The 21,104-nt window shown below is 36.8% G+C and overlaps 2 protein-coding genes across 11 annotated transcripts in view; one reads left to right on the forward strand and one right to left on the reverse strand.

The window, feature by feature from the left end:
* Positions 1-21,104, reverse strand: part of ACYP2 (acylphosphatase 2) — a 182,771-nt gene that overhangs the window by 98,173 nt on the left and 63,494 nt on the right. The gene's annotated exons all lie outside the window — the stretch shown is intronic.
* Positions 9,431-10,029, forward strand: LOC123851310 (complex III assembly factor LYRM7-like). Its single transcript, XM_045884998.1, has one exon. It carries the CDS (start codon positions 9,462-9,464, stop codon positions 9,774-9,776), a length of 315 nt encoding a protein of 104 aa, XP_045740954.1. The 5' UTR covers positions 9,431-9,461; the 3' UTR covers positions 9,777-10,029.

Genomic DNA, 21,104 nt, shown 5'->3' on the forward strand with positions numbered 1-21,104 from the left:
AAGCTCTCAAACTCCTAAAATTCACTCTGAATAGCTAATAGGAAGAGTGGTTTGAAAAAAAGGACAGAAAAGCTTATATTCAGATTTTTTCTGTAATTTTTGTAAATCACATTTTTGGAAAGAGGTAGGAAGTAAAATTCTAAATATAGGCTTTTTCTTAGTTATGTAAAGTATTTTATTTCTAACCTAAGAAGAGTAGCTCTTTCTTAGATGTTTTCAGTTCTCACCATTTAAGGTTAGTTGAACAAAACTGTTGATGTTGAAAATTCAATGAAATTCAAATCAAAATCCAGCTAAATGGGGGCTGTCACAGTGATGGGACCAATTCCAACTTTTGCTGTTTTCCCAGGAGAATCTATTTTTGCCTTTAATGAGATAGAGACAGGGATGGCACACAGTGGTACTCCAGTTTGGGGAAAGAGATGATTCCCAGAGTTGTGAGGTGCCTGGAATATCAAGGCTTCAAAAGGAATGGAAAGATATTCTGCAGAACAGAAAGAGAATTTGGAGAGGGCACTGCAATTAGGGGCAAGGCTGTGAGGGAGAGAATGGTGGAAGACCTTGGGTGTTGTGTGGGGATCCTTAGTAACGTCCATAAATTGCTTGGTGAAGGCATGTGCTACAGGAACTGGGAAGGACAGAGCTCTACACCCAGACTGACATGGCAGATCAAAGTGGTCTCCAGACACACAGGAGGGAGACCGTAAGAGCATGAGACCTGGGAATTAGAAATTGGGGAGGGGGGGGCACCTGGATGGCTCAGTCATTAAGTGTCTGCCTTCAGCTCAGGTCATGATCCCAGGGTCCTGGGATCAAGCCCCACATCGGGCTCCCTGCTCAGCGGGAAGCCTGCTTCTCCCTCTCCCACCCCCCTGCTTGTGTTCCCTCTCTTGCTGTGTCTCCCTGTCAAATAAATAAAATCTTAAAAAAAAAAAAAAGAAAGAAATTGTGGGGACAGCTTCAGACTTTCAAAGGCTGTAACACAAATGGAGTCTAAGCTAATTACTGATTTCTGAATGCTGAGGTAATTCCAGGTGATACCTGGTTTAAATAGCAAATGATGGTTAGGGAGAGACAGAACACCAACAAATGTTAGGTAAATCCGTTTGTAAATTTTATCTTCTCTCTACTTCTCTCCTACCTCTCTCCAAACATGAACAACACAATGGCGGCAGTAGTTTGATCTTTGAAGTCAGACCTTAAGTCAAATCCTAGCTCTGCCCTTCCCTAGCCGTGAAACTTGAACTGGTCACTTAACTTCTCTGAGCCTTGGTGTCTTCATTCAACAAAAATGAATGCAAGACATACCATGCAATATGGCATATAATTAGCGGCTCAATAAATATCTATTTACTGAATGACAGGTTTGCTATGAGAATAAGATGTGGTATTAATGCCAAGCACATGTGTGGCCAGGCCCCGAACAAATGTTAGCCATGACTCCTATGTCATTCCATTTTGTGATTACTTAAAGTACCAGCCATGTTTTAAAAAAAAAAAAAGAAAAGAAAAGAAAAGAGAGCTTCAACAACTAATTCATCAAGTTCCATTTCAGGCATTTTACTCAAAATTTGCAATGGCCACTAGCCAAGAGATACTCTCAATTAGTGTTATGTACTATTACTTTTCAACGAATAAAGCAGAGAGCTGGGACACCTGGGTAGCTCAGTCAGTTAAGCATCTACCTTTAGCTCAGGTCATGATCCCAGGGTCCTGGGATCGAGCCCCACATCGGGCTCCTTACACAGTGGGGAGCCTGCTTCTCCCTCTGCCTGCAGCTCTCCCTGCTTGTGCTCTCTCTAATAAAAATGAAAAATCTTAAAAAATATAAAGAAGAGAGCTGATAGTTTAGCCATGTATAATTATGCTTTTTCTTAATGAAAATATAAGGACTGATTTTTTATAGACCATACAAGTCAGCTATTGCTACAATAATCCAACAGAATCCCAAATTCAATGGCTTATAACAAGCACTTATTCTCATGCTCATGCATCTGTATGTTGACTAAGGTTTGGCTGGTCTAAGCAAGCCTTGGTTGAGCTGCTCTGTTTCAGACTGTGGTTCGACTCAGGCTCATTCCACCTGTGTTCACTCTGGGACCAAGCTGAAGAAGGGGCAGCAGCTGCCCAAGGAAAGTTCTTCCCAAGGGATATTACCAGTGTGCAAAGCCAAAGCCAAACCATGCAAATATACGTAAGGCTTTATGTCACATCCACCAACATTCCATTGACCAAAGCAAGTCTCACGGCCAAATCCATTATCATTGGGATGGGGGCTGAACAATCAGAGTAGGCAACAATGAACACCAAAATTTTAACTAGTTGGGTAAAATTACATCATATGTCTATTTCCACATGGAGTTAAATTTATACTAAGGAATCTCTGAAAGGAAAGATCTTGTGGTAATTAAGAGAAAATTCTGGAGAGAGAAGCCACTAATGAAGTTGAAAATTTATGATACTCCAATTACTAAATAAATGATGTAACTCAGGCTTCAGATGTTCATTTATAATTATGTAGAAAATAATTTCAACCATGTTTTATGTGTTTCAATAGAATCAAATTGTCTTCTTATTCAAACTGGTATGTCAAACCATCAAAACTAATCGATGTCACTGTTAAAATAGAAGATAAATCTTTACTCTTTAGATATTTACAGTTGAATAAATATGTCATTTTATAAAATTGTTAAGTGCACTGGTGAAAGTTCTAACACACCTCACTTATTTAAAAGAAACTGCAAATTGTATTAAGATTGACTTAAAAATGAAAATGAAACATTAGGTCAACATAAGTGCTTTGAAGTTTAAGCATTATCAACAAACTTAAAATTCTAGGTTGAGAAAATAGACATCAAAAGTACATTTAGTCAAAAGAGCACCAATCTGTTTTCAATCATCTTTTTATAAATTATTCAGTGCAAGCTTAGAGAAATGATTTTAATTAAGAAAGATTACACTTGGGTATTAATATGATAAAACATGCTGACATAATATTTAAAATCTACGTGGTATTAATGGAAACCAAGAATTCCTCAGCAATATAAAAAATAAGTTTAACAGAAAATTTGGTTTCTAGAGTTCCATTGGTCTGTAACTGGAGACTTCAAATATAACAATATTAGATATCTATTTTAAGTATTGGAGACTCCTTAGAACCAACTGCTTTGGTCAAAATTATTATGAACCATCTTAACTACTGGATAGGAGGTACTGCATTAGATATTAATTCTAATGGACAAATCTGTGAATTAGTCTTTTAAGCTTTCTCTAATACTAACATTTCTATTATCGTATCTATTCAGTTATCATTTCTTTTCTACTTCCCCCTATTATTCCTCTTTTCAGAAACCTCCAATAGATCTAATCTGAACAAGTCTCAAATCCAAACTCCTCATGGTGGGCATACAAAAGCCTCCATTGTGCTGTCCCCAACTTATTTTCTCTTGCCCTGTAACATGAATTCATTACTCTTGCTAAGCTGGTCCCGTGATTCAAAAACATAGTTTAACCATGTTATTTCTCACTTGCAAAACAGGCATCCAGTGTCTCTGTATCATATTTGACCAGTCTTTTAAGACTCTACTCAAGTTCTACCTCTTACACTGAAGATTTCCTGGTCAACTCCATCTTTCAGAGAGCTCTTGTACCTCAAATCTTTAGTAGCACTTACTAAAGTCTGGTTGTGCATATGAAATTTTTCATGTAATTGTCTTGATTTGAACTTTTCACATATCTTATCCCCTTGTAGATCCTAATGGTTTTGTTTTTTTTTTTTAAAGATTTTTATTTATTTATTTGACAGAGAGAGAGATAGCGAGAGCAGGAACACAAGCAGGGGGAGTGGGAGAGGGAGAAGCAGGCTTCCTGCCGAGCAGGGAGCCCGATGTGGGACTCGATCCCAGGACCCTGGAATCATGACCTGAGCCGAAGGCAGATGCTTAACGACTGAGCCACCCAGGTGCCCTGATCCTAATGTTTTTAAGTGTACATTCCATATCCAAGATACATACTCCAGGTTACCCATCCAAGATTCATTCTCCTTTTCTTCCTTATGAATAGAATCCAAATTTTGCTGGACAACAACGTACCCAGTTAAAAGCATGCACCTTCCAAAATTCCTAGCAGATGGCAGTGCCCATGCGACCCTAGTTTTGACTAAAGAAGTAAGAACAGAAGTCAATTTTTAGAGATCTCTAGAAAAGCTACTGTTCTCCTGATAGAAAGGGACAAAACATGAATATGATGCTTGGAGGTGGAAGAGCCTCACATGATTATAAGGACAATATGTGACATGTTTTCTATGTCCTTAAATGTTAAGGACAAAAAAAACCTGGGACATTCATGACATCATGGCATCACTGTACCAGCCCTAGACGGTATACCTTCAGACTTCTTATTTTTGAGAAAAATAACTCATCTTCCATTAAGCTAGTCTAGTTGGATACCCATTACATAGAGCAAAATGTCAATCCTAAGTGACAGGTCTTAAAACTTTTTATGAATATTTTAAATAATTGCCAAACAATCATTCAATGCTTAGCATTGTGCTAGTACACAGAAAATACAAAAATACGTATGATCTCTGCTCTCCCAAAGTTCTCATTTGAAGAAAAGACATACAAAACATAGATGAGTAATACAAGTTGTATATGACTCATTTAATACGTACTGAGCACGTGTATATATACACACATGTATGCAGAGAGCACACCAGCAGAGGACAGAAAAGTAAATCAGTCAAGGATTATTTCCTTAAAGAGACTATAATAGATATGCTTATCTATTGTAATATTTACAATATCTTTTGTAAAACCTATCAATAGATATAGATATGTATCTATATGTGGTCATAAAAAGCTTTAAAAATGTGTAGGACTAAGTACTACAAAAATGAAGTACAAATTAAATCCTAGTTTCAAGGGAGACAAAACTACTTTTAATCGATGACATCAAAAAAGGGTTCTTTCATACAGAAGGTACATTTGTGAAGGACCTTGAAGAATGGGTAAGATGGAGGTCTGTGGAAATGAGGGTGGGGTGGAGGAGTGTCTGGGTATTAGGGACTAGAAAGAGGGGAGAAAAAGTGATAAGGTTTTAGGCTAGGAAAATGGTGGAAATGCAGAAAAAGAACACAGAAGAAGGTACATGTTTGGGTAAATAAAGGGTTTAGTTTACAACCACACTTAGTAAAAAAATAGATGGAAAATAAGCTTTCCTTCAACCCTCATCCAATTATTCTACTCTACTCCCACATTCTGCTAAAGGCATCTCACTTTTATCCCATCTCCTTTACTCTAAGCTGGCTTTCTCTTCAAGATGCACCTAAAATAAATACTCAACATAATTAACAGTGAAAACCTAGGGCTGTTCAATATGGTAGCCTCTAACCTGTTGGCTGTTGAAATTTAAATTATTTAAAATCAAATTAAATTAAAATTAAATTTTCTCATTAGCCACACTTCAAGTTCTCATATGGCCACATGTATGGGACATTGGGAAATTAATCCCATAGCTACAGAAATTCTACTGAACAGTAACAACTTAGAGTCTTTGTCTTTCAAGTCAGGAATTAAGCAAGGAAGCCCAGTTATTGAAATTTTGAATATTTTCCTGCAATAGGTTTGAACCTAACACAATGGATCAAGAAAGGGAAATGAGATCTACTGGAAAGAAACGATTATCTCTACGAAAAACCCAGAAAAATAAAATAAAAATCTATTAGAACAAATTAAAGTTTAAAAAATTGGATATAAAACAAATGTAATCAAATTTACATATATCTGTACTAACAATAAGAGAAAAAGGTCCTATTCACAATATCAATAAAGAATAAAGTATTTTGCAATAAACTTAAGAATATGCAATAACTATATGAATAAAACGTAGGTCATTTGGAAGTAAAATAAATAAAATGAATAAATATGAATGTTTTATATTATGTTTTTTCCAGATTGAGAAATAACTGACATATAATAATGTGTATGTTTAAGGCATACAATGTAATATGACATATATTGTGATATTACCACAATAAGGTTAATTAATACATCCGCTACCTCACATAGTTACTTTTTGTGTGTGTGATGAAAACATTTAAGATCTACTCTCTTAGCAATTTTCAATTATAGACTATAGTACTGTTAACTATAGTCACCATAGTTTATATTTGATGGGAAAATATCATAAACATGTTAATCTCCCCAAATTAATCTTTACATTTAACATAATTCCAATAAAAAAACTCAAGTTGCAGAAAATTTTCTAACTTGACAAGTTATTCTCAAATTTATCTGGAAGATGACCAGCTATTAGACTAGCCAAGAAACTTTAAGAGGTTTTGCTCAAACAGACATGAAATGAATATTATAAACAAAAATTAAAACAATACACCCGGATCTCATACAGGAAGAGAATACATCAATGAAATGAAATTTAAATGTCTAAGAACAGATCTAATTATTTATATGGATCATTAATGACCAGACTGGCATCTTAAATTAGTAGCGGGATAAATTATTTAACAAAGGGTTTTAGAAAAAAAATAAACTTAGTTTTCTGGGGGTGCCTGGGTGGCTCAGTCATTAAGCGTCTGCCTTCGGCTCAGGCATGATCCCAGGGTCCTGGGATAGAGCCCCACATTGGGCTCCCTGCTCAGTGGGAAGTCTGCTTCTCCCTCTCCCACTCCCCCTGCTTGTGTTCCCTCTCTCGCTGTGTCTGTCAAATAAATAAATAAAATCTTTAAAAAAATAAATAAAAAATAAAGTTAGCTTTCTGTCTCATAATATGAGACATAAATTCTATATTGGTTAAAGTTTTTACTGTTAAATTAGAAACCAACAAAGTACTAGGGAAAAAAAAAAACAGAGCTGAATAATTTTTTAAAATTTGTATTGAGAAGGAAATTCTAAGCATGATCCCAAAAAGAGACACCATAACAAGACTGAGAGACAGGACTCATAAAAAATGTAAAACTTATGTATGGTACAAACCCCACCATAAACAATTATAAGATTATTTTAAAAGCTCATGATTAAAAAAATTATGTATTTTATATATCCGTACAATGGAATATCACACAGCTTTTATTAATAATGGGGATATGTATTTACTAACATGGAAAGATATACACAAAAAGGATTATACCTAAGTATGTATGGTGTGTTTCCACCTAGTGGAATTTATATAATTTATTGTGCAGTTCAAAGTCTGGAAGAATATATACCAAAATCTTAGTATCTCTTATCTCTAGATGGTATTACAATGGGTATTTTTAAATTTTAATCTATATCTTCTATTTTTTCTATAAGTAAATATATTTTATCTGGGTAATAAATTTTTTAAGTTCTTGTGGTGAAAACAGCCAAGATATTAAAAAAAAAAAGCAAAAGATAACTTCTATTAAAATGTGGTTATTTCTAGGAAGTAGGATTACAGTTGATTAATATTTTCTTCACATAGGCTTTTTGAATATTTTTGTACAAGAATATATTTACTCTTTCGGTCACAATAAAGTAAACTTGATTTATCAAGTACATCTGGCTACTGTGCAGTTAGTGATTACACAACCACTTTATAAAAAGAAACTTGCTGACCCAATGGGCAAACTGATCAATGAGGAATGCACATGACCTCCTCTGCTTCACACTTATTGCCTGAGTCACAAATAATAAGCTATATGTGCAAAGTCTGAAATTAAGCCATTTTCTTTGTATTCTTTTAGTGTTCTCACTAACCACTGATGCTGGGAATAGGAAAGCAGATGGTAAAGGCCGACAAGACAGACTACGATTAGTATGATCGTAACTGGGTTATTCCAGCCCCAGTAAGGCAAAGAGAAATGCATTCTCAGTCAATAGTGCAGGGAAAAGGAGATTACATCTGAAGATCCAGGATGACAGGTGAATTCAAACCAAAACTGAAAAGCAAAACAAAGTAGAAATTCTATATGCAATTTGATGTATGATCTATGACAACTGTTTCCTGTAATGTGAAGGCAACCTATCTACTTGGTTATCCAAAGATCATGCTCCCCCCTAAATACATTAGCTAGAACTAGCAAATTTTCCACACGATTCCTCAATCTCCAAAAATAAAGGTTCACGCAATACAAAAATCAGTAAGACAAAGTCTCCAGCTTCAAATGATAAGCCATCTAAAACATGCCTCTCCTGAGAAACATGGCCCCACCATCACCACTACTACTATACCAAATTCATCCATCCATCCATCCATTCTTCATTCATTTGTTCCTTCATTCACCTACAATGAATACCTATGTGCCAAACATTATGGCCGGCAGTGGGTGGAGCTTACAATCAGCCCCTTATCAAATGTAAACACATTATGCCCTTCATTGAAATTGTGCCAGATCTAAGTTAGCTAAAAATAAATTCAAAAAAGCAAGCAAGCAAGCAAGCAGAGATACTGACATCATGAAGAATACAGAGATGGAAATAATGAGTCTTGAAGTTGTACAAGAAAGAAGCCACTATAATGCAAACCATAGAGAAATGGCAGGTGTCAGACATCTGAAACACAGAAAGGATAGGGGAAAAACTGGTGAGGCTAGAGTTAAATTTATTCTTTGGTAAATGAATCACTTCTTTATTTAGAAATTAAATGTAACCAGCAACACATGAAAATGTGAGTATCACAGTTTTCAAAGTAAAATAAAATTACCTACGTAAACATAAAACCAACAACAGTGCCCAGAGCCAGGACTGGGTACAGAAAACACAAAAGCTGAGTTGGGGCACCTGGGTGGCTCAGTCAGTTAAGCCATGGACTCTTGGTTTCCACTCAGGTTAGATCTCAGGGTTGTGAGATTAAGCCCTGCATCGGGCTCCATGCTTAGCTCCAAGTCTGCTTGAGATTCTCTCTCCTTCCCCCACTGCCCCTCCCTGCACTTGCACACGTACACGCTCTCTCTCTCTCTCTCTCACAAATAACTAACATCTTTAACAAAAAAAAAAAAAAAAGAAGACGACGACACCAAAGCTGAGCTTCATGGTCACTCTTTCAGCCCAGCTAAGTAGATCAGGATGTTCATAGCCTCAGAGGAACAAAAGCTAACAGCAGTTAGCATGGTCTCTTAAAACCTAGAACATATCCAAGTTCTTTATAATACATATTTCATAAATTAATATAATACATATTTCATTGTCAGGTCCTAGACATCAGACTTAAATATCGTAGTGCTATGCACAGAATCGAGAACCTATTCACAAATCTATTTAAAGAGACAGAATTTTGTATTTGGAGTCCAAAGTCTTTTTTTAGTATCAGTAAACTTGCGTACTCTGTGGCAGTATTTCTCAAACTAAAATCTATGGATATGGTATTAAAGGTCTTCATATTCTGGATGATGGCTTAAAAACTGTGTTTTAATTTTTATAATTTTTTAAAAAAGAATATAAAGGTGGATCGCCGGAGAAGTAGCCACCGCGGTGAGGAGAGCCATGGGTCAGGCGGCCAAGGTTTTACAGCTCTTTAAAACATTACACAGGACCAGACAACGGGTTTTTAAAAATGGTACCAGAGCATTAGAAGCAGCCAGAATAAAGATAAATGAAGAATTCAAAAGTAATAAAAGTGAAACTTCTCCCAAGAAAATAGAAGAGCTAATAAAAATAGGTTCCGATGTTGAATTGTTACTCAGAACATCTGTTATACAAGGTATTCACACAGACCACAATACACTGAAATTGGTCCCTAGGAAAGAGCTCCTTATAGAAAATGTGCCATATTGTGATGCACCAACTCAGAAGCAATGAGTTTTCTAGGATAAAATCAAGTCTTTTAGTTTTTAATCTTAAGTACATAACTCTGGCAAAAGTTTTAGAAATGTAAGTATTTCAGAACCAGCCTACTGAAAATGAATGAATTAAAGTATTACTTCATAATTAAATTTCACATTAAAAGGACATTGCTGAAAACTGCAGAACATAAATATTCCTAGACAGCATTAAATAAGACATGTTATTTGCTTTAAAAATCAAACTTTACAAACTAAAATAAATGCTCAGGATGTATGTCAAAAAAAAAAAAAGAATATAAAGGTAATCTGCATCTTTTAGACGATCCCCATGCAACTGCATATTGCCACAAGATTTTTATGCAGTAGTTTGTATGCACAAGTGGGTTTATGTCAATTGTCATCAGGGAAAGCTGTGTGCCTGAAAGGTCTTGGGGTCCAAATAAGCAGAGTGGTGGGAGGGCCCAGTATCATCTTTGTGCCAACCTGTATCCATTTATTGGGAATATGGTCATAAGAAATAAATTTTCTATTACTAACCCTTGCAACAATTACATCAGATACCTATTTAATGAAGACAGTTAGGTTAACTTTATCAAGTGATGAGGCTTTACAGAGTCGCCCAGGATTGTAGCTTTTATATGCTATTCCAAGACTACTCACTGGCAGAATTTTACTCAAGATGAGGCTTGATTAGCCTAACTTCCAATTACAGACTTCAAGGTACTAACATTCTTTTAATAACATACTTATGTAAACAGGCATTTGTTGAGTCTTATCAGAATCCAAATACAGAAACAGATGAACCACACAAGTAGACCTGGGATAACATCTTTCTGCTGTGAGCCCCCAAATCAACAGCTATTTTAGCAAAGTGGCGTCACCCATCCCATTAAATCCATGCGGATGTGCCTTTAATTGTAATGTTCATTTGAACTCTACTGCTTTCATAGTCCTATTTATATGTAATATGTAAATTTGTTTTGGTTTTATATAATCTAAGAGTTAAAAGCATAAAATACTATATTGTAGTTTCAAGTCTGCGCATATTAACATAATGAACAATTTAAGTAAAATAAGTAATTTGAGTAATATAATAATTGCAGTCAACACTGGAGTTCACAGGGATTTTACTTTCTTCCACAAGGTGGGACAAATCCCTCAGCTTGAGGAACTCTGCTTTATGGCACATTAGTCTCATCTAGGATTTAAGAGAAAAGGAAGCATATTACCATGGTTCTCTGTTGGCAGCTTAAATTTTATTTCTTTATTTCAAAGTAAGTTGCTCTGTGTCCTTGCTTCGGCTTTATACCCCAACTTCAAAGCTCAAAGTAGCAGGCCATCTAAAGATGGCCAGAAATGATAGGACACAATCAGGAAAAGGAACCCCTTTTGTAACAGTCACTATACTGAATTTTAATTGCTTTCATTTTTATCTCAACTGTCCATTTCTACAGGGACAGGGCGGCATCAAAGCCTGTCACAACTGGGAGGCTTTTTAATTGTTTCCCAATGAAGGAATGAACCATTCCAGGTGATTTTCTCAACTCCTCTTACTCCAGTCTGGTTTCAAAAAAATGCGTCAGAACAAAATGTCTTAATACAGTTATTTTAACTCTCTAAGAAATACTCTACAAGAAGTGTATTTGATGTTGACCGACCACACAGTCACAGTCGATAAGTATCAATATCCTTGGAGACTAACCTCTGTAGGAGGCTCTCCAAATGATCAACAATCCTAAGAGGACATGAACAGTATATTCAAATTTTCCAAAGAAAATAAACATGAACAACTTAATCTCCTTTCCATAACAATCGTTAACTATGAAGTAATGAACACATCGACACAGAACAAGGATCCAAAAGCCAATAGTGAATTAAAATAAGCTATATATTAAAAGGCAGTATTCAAAATGTTGTAAAAATATTTTTTTAATTTAGTGGTTCACAAAAATGAAAAGACTCCTTACCTCCCCTCCAAATATATTTTAAGAAAACAGATTTAAAAAAAAAAAAAAAAACTTTCTGGGTGGTATTAACCTAGAAGCCAGCAAACATTCCTAGCTTCATTCTTAAGAATTGATGAAATACATCTGCAAAAATAAACAGCTTGAAAAAGCTGAGCTTGCCAAAAAAAAAAAAAAGTGTTTTTGTCATTTCCTCAATACTTTTCTCTCATAAAGGAGAAATCAAAGGAAAAGCTAATAAACTTTATATTAGGAATTGCCTCGGTGAACATATATGCCCTCCACATACACACAATAAAGTGTGAGAACACAATCTGATAAATGACTAATCCTGTAAAATTTGATTTATGACACAGAATATTGCTCAGTACTATAGGCAAGTAACAGTTTTTCTCCTTATTTTTTCTATAACCAGGACCTATGCTAAGCCCTGGGGAAAAAAAAAATCCCTTTCCTTCCGAAGTCTAAACCTACATTCTTAGTAGGCTGTCTAATGAGTTAAGTCAATCACTAAGCCACAATTTTAGTTTGTGCTTCTGCAGCAAAGAGGTCTTGGAGCTAAGAAAATTATTTCGGTTGTATCCTGCTATTCTGTACAAAAATTAATTTCCTGCCCAACCCTAGGGGTCACATGATACCAAGTTAATGGAAAGTCATGTAGAGATCAAGCTCCAACAATTAAAAAGACACACACATGCACAAAGCTTCCATTCACCATTCTAAGAAAGAGTAAATTGCAATCATCTTAGGGAAAAAATATAGTTGAAGATTGTCACATAAGTTGAAAATAAGAAGTCTAAGATTAAGGACAGTATATTATTAACAGCAGGATCAGAACTGAAGGGGCCAAAAGAGGGGGGGAGAAGAAGGGAAGAGGAAAGAGGGAGAACCACTTTAGGACTGTAAAGAAAAAGGTAAATACAATTTTTTTTTTTTAACTTAGAGACAAAAATTAAATTAGAGGGTGGAGTGCAACCTCCAACTGGATCATGTGAGGTCAAAGGAAAAGCAAGCTCCACATCTCCTTGAGCTGGAAGCATACACAAACCACATGAGGGATGTAACCCAGAAGATACATTTTATGGATCTGTGTGAGGTCCTGGAACATTCTGTGTTGTAACAATTTTGGGATTTCAGAAATTCCACAGGATAGCCAGTTGATTAGCCTTCTCTCTTTAATCTACCTTTTGGCCAGTATTCTAATTATGTGCTCAAGATTGCCCAATATTGAATTCACACAAAGAGCTTGAAAGCTAAGTTTCAAAGAACAAACTAGAACAATACTATTATAGGAGACTAACCCCTCCCCCCCAAAAAGGGAAAAAAATCCAAAATAATAAGAAGTATGGTTTGTGATTTATATGTTTCATGGTCCCCACTCAACTTTGGAGTACTAAGGTACAAATTGATATCTTTATTACTGCAGAGTTGTGCCAAATATTGAATCCAAACTACCAAAAAACCTAGCTACCATTATCTTTAATTTAGGTTCATCCCTACATTGATAAAAATGTATGTAAGATGCCAGTGATGATTAATTTTATGTGTCAACTCGGTTAGACTCTACAGTGTGCGGTTATTTGGTCAAATACCAGTCTAGATGTTGCTGTAAAGGTATTTTAAAGATGTAATTAACACTCATAATCAGTAGACTTTAAGTAAAGCAGATTATTTTCCATAATGTGGGGTGGGCATCAACCAATCAGTTAAAGACCTTCAGGGCAAAAACTGAGGTTTCCAAGAGAAGAAGGAATTCTGTCTCCAGACTGCAACTTGGAAATTCTGCCTAAGTTTCCAGTCTTCAGACTATATATATATATATATTTAATAAAAATGTGTATTTATACATACATACATACTATTGGTTCTGCTTCCCTGGAACTCTGATTAATACAATGCCCAAAACCCTAACCAAAAAATGAGTATTTCATTTATCCTAATATAATTCCAATTTTATAACTAGCGGCAAACATTGGTTATCATCAAATTCTCATGGTTTTCAGATCACTCAAAGAACTTGCGTTAACAGGAAGAGAGCCTACGAATGTTCCCTCTATGGTTTATAGCTTTTATTACACTTATTAAGAGTTTAAAACAGATTGCTCCCCCTACAGGGGAACATTTAGTTTGCATTTCTAAATTATATTTTGGAACAATTAACAGCAGAAAAAGATCACAAAGAAGATTTGAATAAACCAAAGTGAAATGCATTGATACACCTGCTTAAGGGAAACAAAGAAGAGACATCAGTACTGGGAAAAATTTATATAAATGCTACCAGGCACCTAGCATAAATAAAGGATGTCATCTCTGAAAACTCTAAGAGTCTTGGGTCTGTCAAAACACAAAGGATAAATTATCTTGTTGTCAAAGCACCTTTTAGTATATTAGTTTTGAATCAAACACAATAGAGGTATCACTAATTATACCTTTAGCAAAGTGGCAGGCAACCTAATTAAGTGAAAACATACCACAGGTTTTGGGTAGAAACATTTTATAAACACCAGAGGACTTGGGGGGGGGGGACTTTTTAATTGAATAGAAAACAATGCCAGATCATTCTCTGGGAGCAGCCAGCAATGACAGTCAATAACAGATCTAAACTGTGCCTCTAATTCACAGTATCATCCTTTACAATTATTTAAGAAAACTATTGGCAAACAAATAAATCACAATGACATCTTGAGCCCAAGTTCCCAAACTTAAAACCCAAGTGCCTTCAAGAATACGGGAGTAAACAAATGTGGGAAGTGTGGGCTGTAACAGAGGAGTGAGGATGCAGGGCATGCATGCTCCATCAAAAAGATAAGTTTATATTAAAATGAAATGGTAACAACTTTATTTCTTCCCAACAAAATGTATCAGCCCCAGGTGGAATTCAACCACAGCTGCCAGTTTGTGATCCTTGAATAAGACAACAGAAGTAAATTAGAATAGTAAATACATGAACTAGTGATAGAGAATACAGCCATAAGTATTCAGAAAATATACTCTAAAAGGGGGTGTCTATTTGCTCATTAGTCAGGATTAGTGAAATCTATTTAACCCTAAAGCAAAGCCTGTATCATAGGAAAAGTACAAAATTAGCTGCATATGAGTATCCCTGACCCAATATGTGAATTACTTTGGTAAATGTGTACCAATTAAAGACACAAGGAAGAGAATTAAACTCTGGGGAGTAGAAGAGAATTCAAGAGAAGGGATTTAGGCACGGAATGAATTATTGGAAGAGATTACTAGAAAGGAGATACCTGGTGAGGTAAATCTAAGCCACTAAATAAAGAATATTGAGGAGATGGCTCCCCACCATCTCCTGAGGCCTGTCTGAAGACAGAAGCATCCCAGGCAACAGTGATGTGACTGCTGCCTCATCTGGGAAGAGAAATCAACTCAAACCATCTTAAGAAAGGGGTGGAGGGTAAGTGTCTTGTAGGAGTGGATGGGAAGAGGAGATAGGTAAACATTATCCTAAGAAGATATGCAAAGGTTTTGTGGGAAACCAAGGATTAAAAAAAAAAAAAAAAAAAAGTAGGCCTCCCCTTCAAGAACTGAGCCTTCCTTTTCTTACCAGTGACCTATCTGCTTCTCTCTGGGCATTATCTCTTTGAAGCAAACTGGTTTCCTTTGGTTCTTCAACTTGCCTTTGACCAAAATGGCCTCTCCAGGCCCAGATGCATTCTCAAGTTTCTGAGATTAGCTGCCACAGGTCATTGGCAACATCCACCAAGGCCAAGAGACTTCACCCACCACACCCTGTAAGGTGCTTGGGAGAGAACACTCCCCGGACCTAAGAAAGAAAAAAAACTGCATAGACATCTCAGGGAATTAGCAGTTCAAACTAGGAATACCAGAATGGACAGAATAGGCAGCTTCTACCAACACCAAGGGAATGTAAGAAACAATAAAAATGTATTAAGAATGTTCAAGGGGATAGATACACACAGAAAAACTACAAAAATTTCAGGGGGGTGGTGCTAAAGGAAACATGAAATCTAAGGTCAAAATTCCAACAGAGAAAGTAAAATGGCTAGTATTGAAAACCAAACTAATAAACAGGAAGATGAAATAAAGGAACTATCGCATGATAAAGCAAAGATTACAAAGAAATGTAAATTACTGGTGAAAATATAAGAGGCATAGAGAACCAACCCAGGATTTCCAGAAAGAGAGAAAAGAACAGAAGCAATGTTCAAATAGGACAACTTTTGTGAGCTGAAGGAAAAACTGAGTTTTCAGATCAAAAAAGTTCACCAAATGCCAAGCAGTTATAATGGGGGCAGGGAGGGTGGGGAGGCACACAATTAACATATTATGGTGAAGTTTTTGAACTCCAAGAATAAAGATCAAGCTTTAGAGACTTTGAGAGAGAATACTCCAAAGAGTATTCTTTGTGATTCTTTGTGAGATACTCACAAAGATAAAATAATCAGACTGCAATGGATCTTTCATATACCATATTGGCCCCTGATAGATGTATATAGACTTTAAAGAAAAAGGGACTGCATTCCAAGAATCCTGCCTCCAGACAATATATAGTATGTAACTTGAATGAGACAAATTTCAGACTTACAAGGATTCAGAAAATGGATCACTCATTTACCTTTTTGAAGGAAAGAGAGAATTAAATTGCTCCAGGTTCAACATATTTAAAAAATCAATTAGCATAATACCCTATAGTATTAGAAAGATAAACAAACCATGTGATCAATTTAACAGATGCAGGAAAAAAGTTTTGACAAATTCTAGCACCCTGAGACGACTAAAAACCATTCAACAAAGTAGGACTAGAAGGCAGCTTCCTCGAGCTAACAAAGGACATCTACGAGAAACCCACAGCTAACATCACAGTGGTGAAAGCTTGAAAGCTGTCCCTTAACAATAAGGTACTTATTACTTACTTATTACAATCAACACTTCTGTTCAACATTGTACTAGAGTAATCTAGCGGGAGCAATTAGCCAAGAAACAGAAATAAAATTCATCTAGACAGGACAGGAAGAAGTCAAACTCTCTATAACTGCAGATGACATGATCTTATATATAGAAAATCATAACGAATCCACTAAAAAACTATTAGAATAAATGGATTCAGTAAGGCCATAGGAGGCAAGATCAAATTAAAATCAGTTGTATTTCTATAGACTAGCAGTGAAAAATGTGAAAATGAAATTAAGGAAACAGTTATGTTCACAGTAGAATCAAAAGGAATATAATACATTAGGAATAAATTTAACAAATGAAGTGCAAGACTATGCACCAGAAATTACACAGTACTGTTGAAAGAAATTAAAGACCTAAATAAATGGAAAAACATCTCATGTTCATGGATTGAAAGACTTAATATTGTTAATATGTCAATACTCTTGAAGTTGATCTATAGTCTCAATAAAATTCCAACTTTTTTTACATAAATGGACAAACTGATCCTAAAATTCACATTGAATTTCAAGAGCCCATAATAGCCAAAAACAAAACAAAACAAAAACAAAAACCTTGAAAATGAAGACTTAGTTGGAGGACTCATACTTTCCAACTTCAAAATATAATATGACTCTACAGGAACAAAGAATGTGTGGTACTGGCATATGGAGACATACAGGCAAATGGAATAGAGTTAGTAATATGCCTTTCTCTATGATCAATTGATTTTCTACAAGGGTACCAAGATTATTCAATTGGGAAAGAGTCATCTAACAAATGATGTTGAAATAACTGAATACTTATCTGTAAAAGAAAGCAGTTGGATCCCTAACCTTATTCCATGTGTAAAAATTAACTCAAAATATAAGAGCTTATAATATAAAACTCAGGGTGCCTGGCTGGCTCAGTCAGTGAAGCATGCGACTCTTGATCTTGGGGTCATGTGAGCCCCATATTGGGGGTGGAGTTTATCAAAAATAATAAAAAATAAGAAGTATTTTTTAAAGATCTTTTTAGAGAGAGAAAGCAAGTGTGCAAGAGAGAGTGATTGGGGGAGAGGGAGAGAACCTCAAGCAAACTCCCCACTGAGCCCAACTCAGGGCTCCATCTCAGAATCGTGACACCTGAGCCAAAATCAAGAGTCCTGTGCTTAAATGACTGAGCCACCCAGGCACAACTAAAATATATACCTGAAAATCTAAGAAAAAAAAATTGGTGTAAATCTTCCTGACTTTGGAATAAGCAAGTTTTCCTATATGTATCACCAAAAACACAAGCAACAAAAGAACCACAGATATCATCAAATTAAAAATGTTTGTGGGTGCCTGGGTGGCTCAGCCAGTTAAGCGTCTGCCTTCACCTCAGGTCATGGTCTCAGGGTCCTGGGATTGAGGATCGAGTCCTGCATTGGGCTCACTGCTTGGCAGGGAGCCGCCCTCTGCCCTTCCCTCCCCTCCTGCTCTGTCTCAAATAAATAATAAAATCTTAAAAAAAAAAAAAAAAAGAAAGAAAAATTAAAAATTTTTGTGTTTCAAAGGACATTATCAAGAAAATGAAAGGAGGGGTGCCTGGCTGACTCAGTCAGAAGAGTGCGTGACTCTTGATCTCAGGATCATGACTTTAAGCCACATGTTGGGTATAGAGATTACTTAAAATACAACTTAAAAAAAAGGGGGGGTGGTGCCTGGGTGGCTCAGTTGGTTGGGCAACTGCCTTGGGCTCAGGTCATGATCCTGGAGTCCCAGGATCGAGTCCCGCATCGGGCTCCCTGCTCAGCAGGGAGTCTGCTTCTCCCTCTAACCCTCCTCCCTCTCATGCTATCATTCTCTCTCTCTCTCTCTCTCTCAATAAATAAAATCTTAAAAAAAAAAGAAAATGAAAAGAGTCTACAGAAAGGGGGAATATGTTTGCAAATTCTATATCTGATAGGGGTCTAATATCCAGAATATGGTACACAGAAAACTTGTACAACTGAATAAAAGGCAACCGAATTTTTTTTAAATGGCAAAGGATGTAGATAGACATTTCTTCAAAGTGTATATACAAGGGGCTAATAAACACATGAGAAAATGTTAACATCTTTAGCCATCAGGGAAATGAAAATCAAAACCACAATGAGATACCAGTTCATACCCACTAGGATGTCTGTCATAAAAAAATAAAAGACAAGAATGAGTGCTGGTGAGGACGTGAAGAAATTAGAACTCTCATGCACTGCTTTGTAAAATGGTGCAGCCACTTTAGGAAACAGTTTGGCTGCTCCTCAAAATGTTAAATATACATTTACCAAATGACTTAGCAATTCCAATCCTAGGAATATACTCAAAAGAACTAAAAACTTTTGTCCACACAATACCATGCACATAAATGTTTACAGCATCATTATTCATACCAGCCCAAAGAGGAAACAACCCAAATGTCTACCAACTGATGAATGAATAAATCAAATGTGGTAAAGTCACACAATGGAATATTATTCAGCCATAAAAAGGAATGAAGTACTGATCCATGCTACAACACGAATGAACCTAGAAAGAAGCCAGAACCAAAGGGCACATACTGTATGATACCATTGATAGTAAATGTTCAGAACAGGCAAATCATAGGGGCAGAGCATAGGTTAGCAGTTGCCAGGATTTGAGGCTACAGGGGAAGGGGGAGTGACCACTAACAGGTTTCTTTTTGAAGTGAGGAAAACATTCTGCAATTAGGTGGTCATGTTGCTTGCAAATCTTGTGAATATACTAAAACCCAACAAATTGTTTTCTTTAAGTGGCAGAAGAGGAAGTCAGAGATTGAAGCATGAAAAGGATTTCATGCATGGTTGCTGGCTGAAAGATGCGGTGGATCATATGATTCCATTCATATGTGGAATTTAAAAAACAAAACAGGGGCGCCTGGGTGGCTCAGTTGGTTAAGCATCCAACTCTTGATTTTAACTCAGGTCTTGATCTCAGGGTCACGAGTTCAAACCCTGCATTGGGCTCCGCACTGGGCATGGAGCCTACTTAAATTAAAAATAAATAAATAAATACAATAAACAAGCAGAGGGGGGAAAAAAGACACACACAAACCAAGAAACAGACTCTGGACTATAGAGAACAAACTCATGATTGGGGGGCAGGGATGGGAATGGGTGAGCAGAAATGATGGGGATTATGGGGTGAACTTGTACTGATGAGCACTGGGTGATATATTGAATTGTTGAAACTGTAGTATACACCTGAAATTAACATAACACTGTACGTTAACTATATTGGAATTAAGATGTTTTTTAAAAAGATGGAGTGAGGGCGCCTGGGTGGCTCAGTTGGTTAAGCGGCTGCCTTTGGCTCAGGTCATGATCCTGGAGTCCCTGGATCGAGTCCCACGTCAGGCTCCCTGCTCGGCGGGGAGTCTGCTTCTCCCTCTGACCCTCCCCCCTCTCATGTGCTCTCTCTCATTCTCTCTCTCTCAAATAAATAAATAAAATCTTTAAAAAAAAAAATGGAGTAAATCATATCACTCCTAAGAGCTAAAAGTGACCCCCAGGAAATAGCCAGCAAAAATAGGAGGATCCCAGTCCTACAACCACAAGGAACTGGATTCTACCAAAAACCTGAAAGCACTGGAAGTGGATTTTTCCAAAGTGCCTGAAGAGTGACAGGAAGCTGGTTTCCAGCTTTGTGATACCTTGAGCAGAGAACCCAGCAATGCCATGTCAGACATCTGACCTACAAAACTGGGAGCTACTAAATGGATGTTGTTTTTTTGGTTTTGTTTTTAAAGATTTTATTTATTTATTTGACAGAGAGACCCAGCGAGAGAGGGAACACAAGCAGGGAGAGTGGGAAAGGGAGAAGCAGGCTTCCCGCTGAGCAGGGAGCCTGATGTGGGGCTCAATCCCAGGACCCTGGGATCATGAGCTGAGCCGAAGGCAGACGTTTAATGACTGAGCCACCCAGGCGCCCCGGATGTTGTTTTAAACCACTAAATTTGGGGCGCCTGGGTAGCTCAGTCATTACCCTTCTGCCTTCGGCTCAGATCATGATCCCAGGGTCCTGAGACTGAGTCCCATATCAGGCTCCCTGCTGAGCAGGGAGCCTGCTTCTCCCTCTCCCTGCAGCTCCCCCTGCTTGTCTGCTTTCTGACACATAAATAAAATCTTAAAAATAAATAAATAAAAAACCACTAAACTTTTAGTAAGCTGTTACATAGTGATAGAAAACAGACTCCTTCAGGGAACAGCCGCCGAGTCTTTGTATTAGTGAAAGGCAGGCAGGTGCCTGCCCCTGGGGGTAACCAATGGGGTTAGGGGAGACATTCCTCAGCCTCTTCCCAACCTAGCAAACAGGGAAGGGAAATAATTCTGAGATGCATTCTTCATGGCTCCTCTGAAAGGTCTCGAGAGGTAGAGTGCTCTGGTGGTAGCCAGATCCCAGCTCAACATCTATTGCTTACTGGCTGTTTTTCCTTCCCTG

The sequence above is a fragment of the Mirounga angustirostris genome, unplaced genomic scaffold, assembly GCF_029215605.1.
Source record: "Mirounga angustirostris isolate CCGP_5_RB_7025 unplaced genomic scaffold, mMirAng1.0.hap1 SCAF_10, whole genome shotgun sequence".
NCBI lineage: Eukaryota > Metazoa > Chordata > Mammalia > Carnivora > Phocidae > Mirounga > Mirounga angustirostris.

Coding starts and splice junctions, on each gene's coding strand:
- LOC123851310 (XM_045884998.1), top strand. CDS start 9,462: ATGGGTCAGGCGGCCAAGGTTTTACAGCTCTTTAAAACATTACACAGG.